Below are 16,220 nucleotides of genomic sequence, written 5' to 3' on the forward strand. Positions count from 1 at the left end.
CTCTGCCCGCCTCTCTGTGTTTTCTCCCCCGTGTGCTCTCTCTCCCTCTGCTCCTGAGCCCAGCCAACTACCTGCACCTGCAACCCATCATCCACCTCGTCAGCCTGCCACACCTGCCAGTAATCAACCTCATCCCAGCCTGTATTTCAACCCCGGTTCTCCACTCCATCCTCGCTTGATCGTCGTTGCTCCACACCCGGTGCCATCCCCACGTTCAGGCTTTCATGTTTCTTGTTTTTTCACGTTTACCCTGTACCTTGTTGCTGTCTCCCCTAACCTTGTCCCTTTGTCTGTTTTCCTCCCAGGTACACTCACCCTCGTCCTCCGTTCGGCTGGGCTCACCCACTGGCCCACTCCTCTTTGGACTTCCCTCACGGCGTCCTCCCTGTTCCCCCGCCTCTCCACGCCTCCTCGGCCCCTGTGTTCCCCTGCTCTCTGGCCCCCTGTCTCCTTGGTTCCCCGTGCCTGTACTTCCCCGACGTCCTCCTCTCCATCCAGTCCCTCTCACCCTTTTTCCTCCAATAAACCTCCTTCCTTCTGAGTGCTGCATTTGGGTCCTCTCTGTCCACACACCACACCCCGTAACACTTTCAGCATTATGGACCAAAATTGCTATTTCTAAGAGAGACTGCTTACATTCTAGCCTGATGACACTAGAACTAGAACTATGTTATTTCCTAAACAAATCTAGGATTTCACGGGAAGGGATTTATATTCTGGAAAAAGCTTACTGTTAGCCAAGAATATGTGCCATAACTTCAATGTATCTGAAAATATGAAAATATGATTACCCCTATTTTTTCACACTGCAAGGTAAAAAGGCAAATAATAAAGTTGAAAAGTGTAAGAAGTTTCTGGTTTTGTAAGTAATTTTCCCCACTGTAAAGTTATTTTGTTGATATCCTCACTGTTACTCAACACTTCCACTTCCAAGATAATTTCATATAACTTTCCTGTGGGTTTAAGTAATACCTGCTATGTTCATTTTCTGTTCACAATTGTTGTTTTATTTTCAATGTTCCACTCAGTGCTGTTTGACCAGGCACTGCATTCAATCTGGAGACAGTCCCTGGGCGCTGTACTGTGGCTGACCACTGCTCCCTTCAGTGATGGGTTAAATGCAGAGAAGGAATTTTGCTACATGTAAATAAAGTACCTTTAAAAACTTTTGAACTCTTAACTGTATTTTAAAAATTTTAATGTGTGATAATTGTGGTGTCATGGTTGTATTTTTTATTTTGGAGAAGTCAAAGACAAATTTCCACTGAGGTGGACAATAAAGTCTAAAAGTAAAAAAAAAGTCAACTAAGTTATGGACACATATCCATCTCACACTTGAGAATGGCTGCCACTGGAGCCATTCTTGATGCATTTGGGAACAACATACTGTACCAGTGTAGCCAAATTCATCCAAAATCCTGGGCAACTAATTTAAGTTGCTAAATATTTTATTAGGTTTGTACAAAGTCTGATCTTTAGTTACATATTGCTATTATTGGCTCACACAACAGACTTTTAAGCTTGATGATTAGATGTTTCTTACTGAAATGCACCTTTGGATTCACAGACTTGTACCTTTGACCACCGTCCAAAGACATGGGGTCTAGGTTAATTGGTGACCCTGAAATTGTCCTTAGGTGTGAGTGTGGGTGTGACGCTGCGATGGATTGACGACCTGTCCAGAGTGTACCCCGCCTTTCGCCTGATGTCAGCTGGGATTGGCTCCAGCCCCCCGTGACCCTGTACGCAGGATAAGCGGTTGACAATGGATGGATAAAAGTTTTAATCCAGGCTTTGAAAGTACACCCGCCATATTCATTGTACTTGCAGGAAATAAGTACTATACTTTTACTTCATGCGCCCTGGGCCCCAAAATAACTCCTCGCACAAAAAAAGGATCCAGTGACAATCACATTCTGGTGGCCTGTGGGCTAGAGTCTGGCCCACAAGTCAATCAGTACATGTGTAACAGAGATGGGATGACATTTATGTACAATCTGAACCTGAACTCCCTATATAAAGGATTATGTTGAATCTTACTTTTTCGGAGGAACCTGGCCCACATTGACCCGGACACAGATAACCTTGCGGGTTTGCATCCCCACTGAGCAGGAGGCGTCATCGCTACGTGTTCGCCCCACAGATGTGTTGGTGGACAGGATGGAGGAGTCCTCTATGCACTGCCCCCATGAGCCGGTCTGCCAGTGGTACACAGTGCAGGGATGGTCATTGCAGTTTCTCACTTCCTGCAAGGCACTACTGTTGGGACACTGGATTCCACCTGGAAAATGATGGAACACAAACCAGCATCAATATAAAGTCTGTTCTCTGTATCGAGTCTGGTCTGAGACATGTCTCTGTCTTTGCTTTATTTGAACCCAATCCTGACCCAGACTGAACCCACTTCATAACTGAGTCATTGTGACGCAGGTACTGTATCTTTCAATATGAAAGGTACTGAATTGGTTACAGTCTGGTTGGCGTACAAAGAGCACAATTTGGCCACTATAAGCAGCAAATGAGCAGTGGCACACACACAAACACCTGCTGTCTGGTGGGACTTTACTAGGAAGAAGAATGACTGGGCAGTTAATATAAGAAACGGCTAGACAAAGAAAGGAGAACCACCTTCAGAAAATCAGCTGTCATTAACAGAACATTTGAGGAAATAATGAAAAGTAGGCTACTAATGATTTAAAAATGATGCCTGTAGTGTAGTCAAAAATTGAGAGTAATTAAAACCCAACACTGCATCATAGTAAAGTATGAATCCACAAATATAGCAATCATAAGCGATGGGAACATTATCTCCGTCAAATCCCCAAAACAATGACACAATATAGGTAGGCTAGCAATAAGGCGTTGGTTATCCCATGCTGTGTGATGCTTTGTGCAGTGCTATATATTAGCTTTTAGCTTTGATTTTCCCCTGACTTGTTGGATAACAAACAAGGCTAAGCCAGCATGAGAGAGAAACGAGAGAGTCTCTGGGGGGTGACTGGCTGCGAGGATCAACAGAGATGAGATGACCTGGGGGCAGAAGAGCCAGAAGCCTGGATATGGACGCAGGTGGGGTGTGAACACCACGTGACCCTCTTCACCACAAAACCTTGTCATTAGCAGCCGCCATCACCTTGAGAAAAGAGAACCCCCAAAGAGAAGGTCAGCCATTAGCGCCTCAGAGGGTATTAAACGCCATTTTTCAGTCAGCGCTGGAGCGTCTGAATTAGACATGAGAAAGCGCCTCAGACAGAAGATATGGCTGACCTCTGTGTAACAACACTGGTGTAATGTGCGTCACAGGATCATTTATAAAAGATATTATTGGATTTCATCAGGGCAGTCATTCATCAGGCCTGGAGCTCATTAGCACATTGAAGGACATACCAGTTTTGCTGCGCTAGCTAATTAAATTGTTAACTGATAAATACTTAAATTGCTACCAATTAAACTAAACGTATATTTGAAAAATGCACTGCACAGACAGCTGCAGATTAGGTATGTCATTATTGTAAACAATTCTTTAACAGACACCCTATCAACAATATTGTCTTCACATATTATTTACTGTGTGGCTAATGAAGCTATTTGTTAGGCGATAATCCCTAGTGTCATGCCCAATGTTTGTCTTGACCGGAATAATTAGGTCAGATCAACCCCAGTACACGCTGCCTTGATACTTAGATTGTTGTTTGGTGTCAATGTGATTATACAGTTAATGGTTAATTGAAAACAGTTTGTAGGCTGAATGGTACATATACAGAATATTAAACAAAACATCTCTACCAATCTCTGATAATAGCTTTTTGTCTGCGTTAATCGATTATTATTCTTTTATAACAATGTTGTCTTCCCCATAGGAATCAAAAGTTAGATGAGAAAAGCTTATAAGTTAAATGTTATCATGAGTGAATGATCAAAACTTGATGATGAACATAATATTAAGATTAAGGTTTTAAAAGACATCCCTATCTAGTCATCCATGCTGAATAGTGAAGTCCTTTCCATCCTGTCTCATTTTACTATATCTGATGGCCAAGAGTGGTCTATGTGACTTGATGCTTCATCCAGCACACACCACCGCCGCCTTAAATACTAGGAAAGCTAATAAACAATTTGCAACATGGAGCATGTAGCTGGCATTGTGTCCTGGCATAGACATCCTCCTCAAGCCCAGCGTGGGCAATGGAGTATGACTATCCATTCACACGGAAATCCATTATGTATGATGAGGCATCTCCTTGCTCCATGCTGTGTTGTTGTGAATATGCCAAAGACAGCATGTCTATCCAATGCGGTCCAGACGTCAGACGGCAAGAGCTGTTAAAATGATAGCAGGGATGTAAAAGGTAAAATTTGGATCTGATGCCAAGCCAGACTCTAACCATCTGTGCAGCCTCCCGTTTTTTCTCACAACGAGGTTTGGTGAGAATGGCTCAATTCTCACAGTGTGATTGGCAGCTTGGAGGCTTGGGCTTTAACCCAGAGGAACCCACTTCAGTGTCATTCCGGCACCATTTAGATACCTACTCATTATCTTGGGGTTGGAAAAACATGCTAAGGAGTACTCTACTAATGCTACTGCTAATGTATAAAAGCGTTTCTTCTATTCTAAAAGCAAAATTATTCTGCTGTGCCAGCAGATCTGCGAGAAGAGATTATACCAAGGTAGCCACATTTCTATTTCCCTCTAGTTAAACATATGGAGACTACATACTACCATCAGCAAAAATCACATGCTGTCTTCTATGAACATCAAATTTAAATGTACCAAAGATTGGATGGACCAACGACAGCATGGAAGAACCTTGAACAGAAGTGAAGGCAAAATTGTCCTTGTGAATTTTCAAAAAGCATAAACATATTGTACACTCAAGTTTGATAATGAGAGAATCAAATTTGTGCTTTAGTCTTGCAAAAGTTCAGCAGGCTCATTATCCTTCTAGTCACTTCTTACCCTGCATCACAGTAACCCATGCCACAACCTTTGCGGTCGCTGTAGAGGAACACACAGAATAATTAATTTCACTCTGACATTTCACTTGTGGTAGGAGAGGCAAATGGGAAACGCAGCAAAAACCAGGGTTTTAAGACTTCCACTACTAGCATCACTGTGGTAGACCAATGTAGGGTTGTGAAGTCAGATACTGATCTCTGTGGATAGCTGAGTGTGCTATTGTGGTTGTGGGATATGGTTAGGGTTACATGGTATCTTTGTTCATATCAGATTACACTCACTGACTGATCCATAATTGATTGAAAGGTCCATATGAGTCCTATATAAAGGCAAAATCGTATATCGGTCTGACTCTAGTGTGTCTATATCTGCTTTGTTCTCCTTGTGCAGGACTTAGAGAAAGAGTCATTACCTTCTCCTGCGTTATAGGCGAGGATGGAGCGAGCTCTGGTCTGCTTGCCCTCCGTGTTTTTTCCAGAGCAGGTGTGGGAGCACAGAGACCAAGGCGTCCAGGGGCTCAGGGCACAATCCTTTGGGCAAGGCACCTCGCAGATGGCCGGCATGGGCAGGATGGCATCACGGCAAAGCTGCCTCTCCACATATTCACCTGGATGAATGCAAGCAGATTTAGGGTATTAAAAATGTGTAAGTAGAAAAACAGAGTTTTAAAAAAAAGGCTAAAGGTGCTTCATATTCCCAGGACCAGGATCATTCCAAAGGTTTCAATTTTTGGCACCCTTAATTAAATGGTTGGTTGAAAATGGATGCATGCACACTTTGTACATCTCAAAAGGCAGAAAAGCTTAAGCAGTCTTTGACTATATTGTTTCAGTCTACTCCAAATTGTGTTTGCATACCTTACCAACCACTACAACACATAAATGTCTTGACCTTTATGAATAATTTTCACACATAATTTTAATCCATAATTTCGTATAGACTAGATATTGATGCCTCAACACACTCCACTCTGACATAGTTTTTCATTAAATCAGTTAAGGCAGTTCTGAGTAAAAAAAATAGATGTTTGAAAATGTAAGGACAAGCAAATACTTAAAAAGCTAAAAAAAAAAGTCAATTTTTGTCTTATAGCAGCGTAAACTGTGGATACATTTTTGAAAAAATGGTATATTTTGGGAAATATGCTTATTAGCTTTCTTTCCAAGAGTGAGATAAGAAGATGAATATCAATCTAATGTCTCCAGCTTCAGTACCTGTTGCCAGATATGGTCTGTGAGCACAGCTGAGCAGCACTTGTAAATCGGTGTTGAAAATGACAGATTGGATTCAAAAGTATTGTCTATGTGACTGTAGTTGATGTAAAACAATATGATGAAGACATGGTTTAGTGTTTTCATCAAACTAACTGGATGAGCTGAATATAGATCCCACTTTGGCAAAAGATAACATCAGAAAGCTAAGTATCTGATCTAAGCAGGTTGACCTGGATGAATAATGGAAAGCATGGAAATTTCAACAAGAATCAAGACTTTTCTTGTCTGTCCTCCCAAGAAAAAAAACCCAGCTTTAGTTATCCAACGAGGTTAAAGTCAAGGGCAACTGGACTTGTTGTTTGTTCAAATGCCCAAATACTCCATTTAAAGGTTCAGTGTATAATATTTAGGAGGATCTATTGATATAAATACAATATAGTTTACACAACTATGTTTTCAGTGGTGTATAAAGACCTTACATAATGATCTGTTATGTTTTTATTATCTTAGAATGAGTCATTTCTATCTACATACACAGCGGGTCTTCTTACATGGAAGTCGCCATGTTGCGCCACCATGTTTCTACAGTAGTCCAAATGGACAAACTGCTCAACAGAGTGCGTTTTGTCACTATGCTGAATACGTACGAAGAACAAGAAGAACTAGTAACATTAGTAGTATTAGTAGTAGTAGTCTGGTTTATTAGAAGTAAGAAAAGAAGCAAAATTTGGCCACTGTAGCTTCTCCTGTTCGCTTGGAAAGGGAGGAATGATGATGCAGGCAGGTCAGTCAGCTAACTAACAGTTTCGTTATCATCCAATAACTTCCATGTAGCTGTGTTGACATTGCTGAGCCTCTGGTGAAAGATACATAGACACAAATATTAACGTTACTGAAAATCAGAAAGGTGAGCTAACGCTATCCTGTTGGCTAAATGCAGTAAATGTAACGTTGCAAGATAGGGTTAGGATTAAGGGAGTGTCAGAGAATGCATACTGGCTTATATTTAAAATATTTAAGATTTTAAAAGATTTGTTTTTGGAGGGCTGGGGTGCTGAGTTGCTGATGTAGCTAATATTGATCCAGATCTGCAGCTGTCCCCACTCCCCGTACTCCCATTCCACCCTGTCAGCAAAGGACCATATCTGTGAAAATCTCATTGTGAAGGGCTGGAAGAATGGCAACCACTGAGTTGAGAAATACGCCTGGGACCCCGGGGAAAAAACAGATCCATTTTCATCAGATGGAGACAACAAGAGATCAATAAAAGGCCAGTCAAGAGAAACTTTGAGGGATGCCACATGGCTGTGGGGGTGGGGTGGCGTTGATGGGGGATGTACGGAATCTCAACAAGGGTAATAGAAGACTTCCATGTGATAGATGCTGAATGAAATCATTAAATTATCTGTACGACACCGATAGCTTTCACAATGTCTTTTGTTAGAGAAGCACTATATGACTGACTCTGGCTCTTGATAATTAAAACACACCCTGTAGTCTCCACTGCCTAACACAAACCAACAATAAGGACAAACATGGAGAAGAGGAGCCATGAATACATACTGTAAATGTTGGGGGCAGTCATCTGTGAAAACATTTTCATCCATCCAACTCTGGTCTAGTTTTATCTGATAGTGTATTGTCTTATATATAGGATAGTTATGCTATAGTTAATATAGTATAATTTTTGGCCTGTCATGAAGCATTATTTCAACCATAGGAGTGTGTAATCCTACACGTAATGCTACTGGAAAACAGTATTGACTAAACAGAGTTATACCTGCACATTGACTCCAATACATTTTTAGGTCAAAATTGTTTTGAAAAAATGTGGCTGTGATCGAAATGTTGCCTTAACAACAGTCCGATGTCAGTTTAACAGACCACAGTTTCTTTACCAAAATATCAAAATAGACACTTATATTACAATAATTTGTGGTTTGGAGTATTTTGTGTGCAGGCATTATTCTTTCCATCAATTCTTTCAGCCATGACCAGTCTTTCTCTAACCTGCAAGATCATGATCTATCTACTGTCTATCATAACTGTATGCGTTATGTAACTTTAACCAAACATTTAACAAAGCAGTGGCAGCTCATAAAATGCTCATATGAATAATTTCATTCGTATGGAATGTTTATCTGATCTGATCTGAAAGTTCAAAAAGTTTGTTTTTGTATGTGTTGGAAGGCGATGGCAGATCTATTTTCCAATTAGGTTGGAGGTTTGATTTCCAGTGAGCTACCATGTCAGCTGCAGTATGACATAAGCAGGTAAAATGCATTCCTCGAACAGCCTGGATTACTACCTCAGACAGAGAAACAGTCAATGTAACGCTTTTTGGGAAATAAATGATTTTCATTGTAAATGAAAGTCATATCAAAAGACATCTTGTAGCATAACAGGAAGGAAGAGTTTCAGAAAAAGCAACTTTTTCCTCTCCTGTTCCACATGGTGTTCAAAATCATTCTGCTAAACTCACAGATCTGAGGAGCTGAACTGATTTCAGTTTGCCATGAGCTCAGCAAGCAATTGATGCGATCAAAGGGAAATCTTTCTTTTTACACACACTAGACAAGTCACTCTGTTGATGGAAATGTAGCAGACGGAGGCTGACATCGCCTCTATTCATGTCTGCCACATCTGGGGGAGATAGCCTCTTACACAGTCAGAGGTAATGGGGAAGAAAGGCAGACTAAATCCAAGCTGACTGTGTGGAGCAGGCTGTGCTAATCTAATTTACCAATAAGTCTGATCCAACAGGGTGCCATAAAAAGAAGCCCACACCTCCTCAGCTGAGTGCCTGATGGAAAATGGAAGGAGAGGAAGAGATGAAGAAAGAACGATGAAGATGAGGTCACCTTGAGGAGTTTTTTCTTTTATGGATGGGACTGAATCTACTTTCCGGGATGTATTCACCAGCCATTGAAAATGAACCCAATAATAACAAGTGCCCCAAGGAATAGAAGGATAGAAGGGCCTGGGTAAATGATGGAGTTATGAATATGTGAGGGTTGTTTAAAGGATACGTTTTTCTGACCTGCTTTCATGTTCACTTACATATGTTTTTCATTCCCTGGCAATACATTTTCCATTCCCACAGAAAGCCCAAGCTACAAAAGCTACTACCATCAGCTGATATGGTATAGCTGTGGTAACAACTAGGCCACTGCTGTTGCTGTAATGACTACAGCTGCGGCTTATATGATCACCAAGGCTTTGCTACAGACATTAAATCTGTGTTTAATGTCTGTAGCACTATATTTAATGGTGCCATAGACTGTGTAAGAAGTAGGCATCGTCATCGTGACATCACCCATTGGTTTGTGGACTGCCGTTTTGAAGCCTCAAGTTTGGCAGTTAGTTACACAGTGCCGTGGGTACGAGTCACTCTAGCCTGATTGACAGGTCGCCATGGTAACGACTTGTCAATCACAGATAGTCCCGCCCTGAAGCATTCTCTGCTTTATGGTCTATTTTCCTCTAAATGGGACCATAATTTACTAAATGAACATCATGCTGTATTAAAGAAGACATGCGATTGAGACCATAAACTCATTATGAAAGTGTTTACTGAGGTAATTAATCAGGTTCATTTTACCATTTCTATAGACCCAGACTTCTTTTTGCAACAAGAGGACTCACCCCCGGGCGGCACAGTGGTGCAATGTTTTTGCTGGCCGTTTGATAGGGATTTACCTCCCTTTTCAGACCCGGAGGTTCCTGCTTGGTGTGTGAAGCATTTAGCCACAGTTACAGCCATACCAATAACCATAGCTGCAGCCATAGCCAAATAAACAGCTAGAGTTGTTGTCATAGCCGTAATCAGCTCCAGCCATGTCTCCACCCATAGCTGTAACCAGAGCCACAAAGGGGGTATCAGCCCCCAACCAACAATAAGGCAGCCAGATCCAGCTGTCTGATCAGAGGGAATGATAAAAGTATTGCTAAACGGCACTAAAACTCCCCCCACAACACCACAATCTCTGTAGAAAAAATAAAACTGTAAAATTATTCAAACTTAACATATAAAAATATATATTAAAATATAATGACAATACAATAAAATACATTTTATTTTATTACCAAACTAGCAATTAGCACCAAACTATCTAGCATACTAAATGTTGGGAACAATGCTCCTGATGGCGTTGCTGTAATGAATATAAATGAATTAAAAAAATGAATTAAGCATTTGGCTTTACTGAAATAATCTGTTAAAAATGAAACACGGTAAATCTACAGCATCTGTAAAATAATGAAAACGGGTAACAAACGTGTCAGGAATCTTTTTTATATTTAATAGTTTGATGGTGTGAAATATGTCCACTTGTACTAACATTTTTCATTTCCTCCTTTCCCCCATAATTAGTTTCAGAACCGTCTGGGACGTTACATCTTCCATCAAACAGAGGATTTAGTCACACAGGCTCGACTGAACAGACTGCAGAACTCTTTTGTTCCTCGCTCAGTCAAACTAAATCTGAGTAGGCCCCAGTGTTCCTGTGAAGAGCACGACAAGTAAAAGGGAGCCATCAAATTGAGTGCTCTGCAGCCACTTATTTGTAATGTCTGATCTAATATACTGTATTGTTTTTAGTATGTGTGTTGTTTTGATTAAATGCAATTCCTGCTTTTATTCTAAACTGTTGTGAACACTAGAGGATAAACTCCAGCAAACAGCATGATCAGCATGTCTGACATGCCTGCTGTAGACCTACTATAGATCTGGGCCGGTATTTATCAAGCTTCTCAAAGTGCCATTTTAGTCTTAAGTGCTGAGAATTCATGAAATTTACTTAAATTTCTTAAAGCTGAGAATCACCCTTACTCTCCCAGTTATTTAAGACAGCTTGAGAGGTCTCTCAAGTGGTTAGGAGTTGCCAGTAGGTATTTGATGACGTGCAGTTAATAAGACGGGGTCAGACAGTACAGGCATAAACTTTGTCAGTGAGTTGGTGAGGGATGCCATCTCACCACTGACTTTACACAGTAATGCGTTTGCAGTTAAATTGAAGGTGATGATGACGCTTTTGTTTATTTGCCACAGGACAAAGGCAGCAATGCTGATGATTTTGGCCGTCCCAACCATCAATAAGCCGAATAGTCGTGGAAACAATTATAGCACTTCGGCTTCAGAGCTCCACACATTGTCACGCGTTTAATCGACTTCCCAACAACACCCCCGTAATCTGACAGTTCATGCAAATAGCCGGCTTCACAGGAGTAGTAGGCGCATTTGATGGCGCTCATATAAAGATAAACTTTTTTTTAATCTTTCATTTATTAAAGTGTAGGCACGTATCATAATGTATTATCTTGAAAAATCTTTATTGTTAAATGTGTGTTGAATATAAAGTCCTCTCAGGAATTTCACCATTCAATGTGAATTTATCTGAGAATATTCTTAAATAAGGAAATCTATTCAGCGATTGGTCCTTGGCGACATCGTCATCCAAAATCCTGTTTGCGGCACAGTAAAGTGTCGTGAATCAGCATTAAGACCGACAATAAAGATTTAGTCCTACACTTCTCTCAAATTAGGATTATGATGCTTGATAACTAACTTTTAAGCACAGCTTTGAACCAAGAATTCTTTTACTCTTAAGTCAGTTCTTAGCAGTGTTCTTATGAGTAATTCTGAGAAGCTTGATAAATACGGCCCTGAACATTAGCAAATTGAAAACAAAAGCTCTAGGGGGTGTTGCTTCATAATTAATCTTTCAAGGACAGTTTATTTTAAAATTTTCAGGATAAAAAAAGTTAAGAAAATGATTAAGAGAACATTCCACTTTGGAAAAAATGGTAATGCTACTCTAACAACACCGAGCACTGCAGCCTGTGAATGGGGTCCCTGATTATGAGTATAATAAGGGAACTGATGAAAAACCCTTCTCTCGCTGTCTCTTGCTCTCCCCAGAGCCCTCATTAGCAGCTACTGTGTTACGGTTCAGAAATCTACACATAACTGCCATATTGCCACACATACACAAATATACACATACACACACATACCATTTTGTAAAGAAAAAGACTGGAAGTTTGTGAATGAGTTCCAAAATACAGCACAATATTTTTGTAAACCTAGCCAAGTAAGTTTTGTTGCCAAACTGTGACCATTTGACAACGTTTTCCACATGTTACACGTCATGTGACTTAGATCACGTTGACTTACAGAATGTATTTCAGGTATGGTATACCCGTCTCTGAACTTTGGGGAATGGTCTGATACGTCATTTTGGGACAATTGACCATCGACCTATTTTGTTAGCCGTTACTTGCTAACAGCTTGTGAACTGAAGCTCTCAGTGTTAGCTTCTCTTGTAATAACACTACACTTTGTTCTGCTGCTGTATTTGTCATGTGTCTCAGACATGATCATATGTTATGTAGTTTTGTCACCCAGCCAACATGTTTTGTTCATTTAAAATCCAACCGTTGTCGAATTTGTTGTAAAAGTGTTCCAACAGGAGAAATCCTGGAGGCTCCTAAGACTCCTCTGTATTTATATCAGCTGTTGGGCTCATTGCAGTTACTTCTTAAGACTCGTTTGTATTTATGTAAATTCTGCATGTGGTCATAACTTTATAACATCTCTAAGATAATGCACATTTGATATGGTTTATGCTGACATAAGGTATTGGCTGTATTTTAATGTTTATGGGAACAAAAAGAGGATAAAGCTGCTAAGTGAATTTGTGGTTTTCAATATGAAACAAATACACATTATAACCTCCCTGTTTTAAAAACCCGTGCTATAGCCAAATATTATTCACTTTCTTATGGGCAAACAGGAGACCAAATCCCTGAAAAGCCAAGGGAAACGCCTTCTGCACATAACAACTGGAAAAAAAAAACTTGAAAGAGGAAATTCCAAGAGGAATTCTAGCTATTAATCCAAGTCACAATTTGCAAGCACTGCTTGATGGTTGCTTGATTTTCTTGTAGCACCCTATAGCACCTACATTTCAAAATGTACTCCGGGTGGCTGTTGATGTTTTGAAATGGGACTCATGTTTAAGTAACTATTGCTAGCAGCAGTATGTGCTGGAAAGTGAGCAGCAGCAATTTTATTTTACATTTTATACTGTAAAAAATAGTTAAAGTAGAAGTCTGAATAAACTGCTGTTGCAATACTTTAAAAGTTGTTGGTCATTGAGGTTAAAGTTCCATTTGCACTTTCTGTTGTTTTCTGTTCCTTTCTGTTTTCATTTTCTGAAATGATATTGAGGGTCCTGGATTGGAATCCACTGACATGTGAAAAGAAGAGACGGAAATAAAACTCAATGGATTAATAAATTAGCCTCCCTGTGAACTGTGACTTTATGTCTATTCTGACCCTGAGGCCCAACATTATTCCATTTTTGTCCCACTTACTTTTTATAGTACAAATGTGCCCCAGTATCCAGCTTCATGTGGAAGCACGTGGAACCCTTATGATCCCATCCAGTACATATCATTTTTAAGTTTAGTCTCATAGTGAGTGAAACTCAAGACATCTCGCAGAAACTTTAAATCAATCCACTTTATAGCTAATGTCCGACACTTTTGTTTTGTTTTTGCTGGCATGTGACATCTTAAGTCAAATGTAGTATCTTGAACAACTTTCTTATAAACTAATAAGAAACTAACTTTAGTTAAAACAAACTGGGTTCCTTTTGAGGGAAGCATTGCTAGGGCTAAGAAACCTGCAAGACTTGTGACTTTCAAAGTAGCTTCACAAACACTTTGAGTAGGTGCGCATGGATTTGGCAGACAAGTGAAGAAATCTGTTTTTGTGCCGCAGAGACAAAGAGCAACATGTGCACAGAATATTGCCCTTTTTTAAATGCAAAACAGCATAACGTGCTATTGTCTAGAAAGGAAATAATGTATTGGTCTACCTGCTGTTTCCCTGGTATATTGAGGTACAAGAAAGCAGGTGCTTACTCCTTAGGTCAGAGTGTGTGAGAGACAGAGAGAGGTCCCTCAGGCAGTAGCTGTTCTGGTGCCTCACATTCTCTTCCAGCACAGTTTTGGCTAGTCGCCTGTGCTGGAACCCAGGAGAAAGTAGCTATACACACACACAAACACACATACACACGGGAATACAATGAAATTGCTTAGAATAGCACAAACAATAGAGGTATATTGCCCTACAACAAATACAGCAATTACAATGTTTGGCAGGGAGCCAAGGCCGTAGGGCCCAATGTGTGGTGGTTCAAAGAGAGGCCAAGCGACTCTGCAGCAATCAGAGCTGAGTACACTGACAGTACATTGAACACAACCTCCAAACAAAGCAGAAACAACTCCAATTATCTGGTAATTACTGGGAGCTCACGGGTTCAAAAGAGCCACTTCACATCAATGCAGGCACATTTACTGTTCCAAACACCTGTGTCTGATTGCCTAAAAGCTTTCTTTCCAGCAGAAACGTAGTAGTAGTTGCTATTATTATTAATGTCTGTCCCACTCAGATCTGATAGTTCAGTTGTTGTTTTAGTATTTGGTGAAAACAGATGAATAATTATCCCAGTCGACTGCACAGAAATGTTACACTAAAAAGTCAATGCGACTCAGTGTTTTTTCTTTTGTAATCAGAACCTCTCCATGGCAACTGCACAAACTCGAGCTGTGAGTTGCAGTAAAAATGATTTTGTTGATTTACTGTATTCAAGGTCATGATGACCTCCTGCACTTAAGTTAAGTGGTTTTATTTACTAACTACAAAGACAATGACTTTAAATGTCCCATTTTGTCCAACCAACAGTCCAAAAGGTTTTCAATTTATAATGACATAAATAAGATAAGGGATAAGAGAAGCCAGAGCCAGTGACTGTACACGGTATACATCCTAAGAGCCCAACATGTACTAAACAATAAAGCCTTTAATATATGAAGTAAGTAAGTAAAATGAATAAATAACATTCAGGGGGTCAGGCTGTGTGCTAAGTTAGCTTATGAAACCGAAAAAAGATCAAAATCAAAAGATTCTTTTTAATTAATTATTATTATTATGAGTATTCGTCTTCTTCTAATAATAATAATAATAATAATAATAATAATAATAATAATACATTTTATTCGTATAGTACTTTAAAGATACTTGGATTACTTGCACTGGAAATAAAAACTATTTACAGTAAAGATATATAGAAAAATATCCTTCAGTTGAAGGGGATAATCTTAAATTCCAATGGGCATCCATGGGGATAATCTTAAATTCAATGTCATTAAATATCAATCTGGCAACACTAGACACATCACCCCACTGAGCCCTGATGTCCAAACCAACAATAAATTCCAGACAGATTCTGCAGCCTGTGCATGATTAGATTAGATTAGATTAGAAAGCTTTATTAATCCCCAATGGGGAACTCATTTGGCACCAGATCACATGAAACAACATACAGCATAAACAGAAAAAGAATAGGTAAAGAATTAAAAAAAACAAAAACCATACACCCATTAAAAGCCTTCTGAAGCCTGATTAAAGCTGACAGGTTTCATTGGCCTATAATACTCAGAGGTAATATTTTGATTTATTTTACACATTAGGATCCATTTCAACAGTTTCATCCTTCTGCCATGTACGTCACCATTTCTCCTTTCTTGTGTTTTTTTCGTGTGCGGACGCATGGCTCAGAGTTTGTATGGAGGACCGCACATTCTCACATTAAGTTTGTTTTTATAGATGACAACCTTTGTGTGGGAAGTGCCGTACCCACGTTTTCCAGCCACGTTTTGTGCGAATGCAGTGTTTATAATTGAGACCCCTGGTCATCACCTCAATTTTAGAGACCAACAAAGGCAATGTCATCGGAAAATTTCATTATGTGGCAAGATGACTAAACGATGCCTGTAGTCAGCAGTGTAGAGTGAATAAAAAAGGGGATAAACCATGCTGTGTGGCGCTCCTGTTTTAGTTAACATAGTGTCAGATACGTTTTTATCAAATCTGACAAACTGGGGATGTGACAGGAGGTCATTTAATTTTCTTCTTTTCAGAAACACATAATGTAAACATAGATTATCCCTAACATGTGTTATGTAGTTATGAGACCTCA

At 39.8% G+C, this 16,220-nt stretch overlaps 1 protein-coding gene across 1 annotated transcript in view; it reads right to left on the bottom strand.

The window, feature by feature from the left end:
- The window catches only part of thsd7aa (thrombospondin, type I, domain containing 7Aa), a 171,738-nt gene that overhangs the window by 61,983 nt on the left and 93,535 nt on the right, over positions 1-16,220 (bottom strand). Inside the window, exons 8-9 of the mRNA XM_046059591.1 lie at positions 5,370-5,564; positions 2,041-2,281 (exon numbers count right to left, since the gene is read on the bottom strand). Of these exons, the coding sequence (XP_045915547.1) occupies positions 2,041-2,281; positions 5,370-5,564 (436 nt within the window). The remainder of the gene's footprint in view (positions 1-2,040; positions 2,282-5,369; positions 5,565-16,220) is intronic.

Source organism: Micropterus dolomieu, linkage group LG09 (genome assembly GCF_021292245.1).
Source record: "Micropterus dolomieu isolate WLL.071019.BEF.003 ecotype Adirondacks linkage group LG09, ASM2129224v1, whole genome shotgun sequence".
Taxonomy (NCBI): Eukaryota; Metazoa; Chordata; class Actinopteri; order Centrarchiformes; family Centrarchidae; genus Micropterus; species Micropterus dolomieu.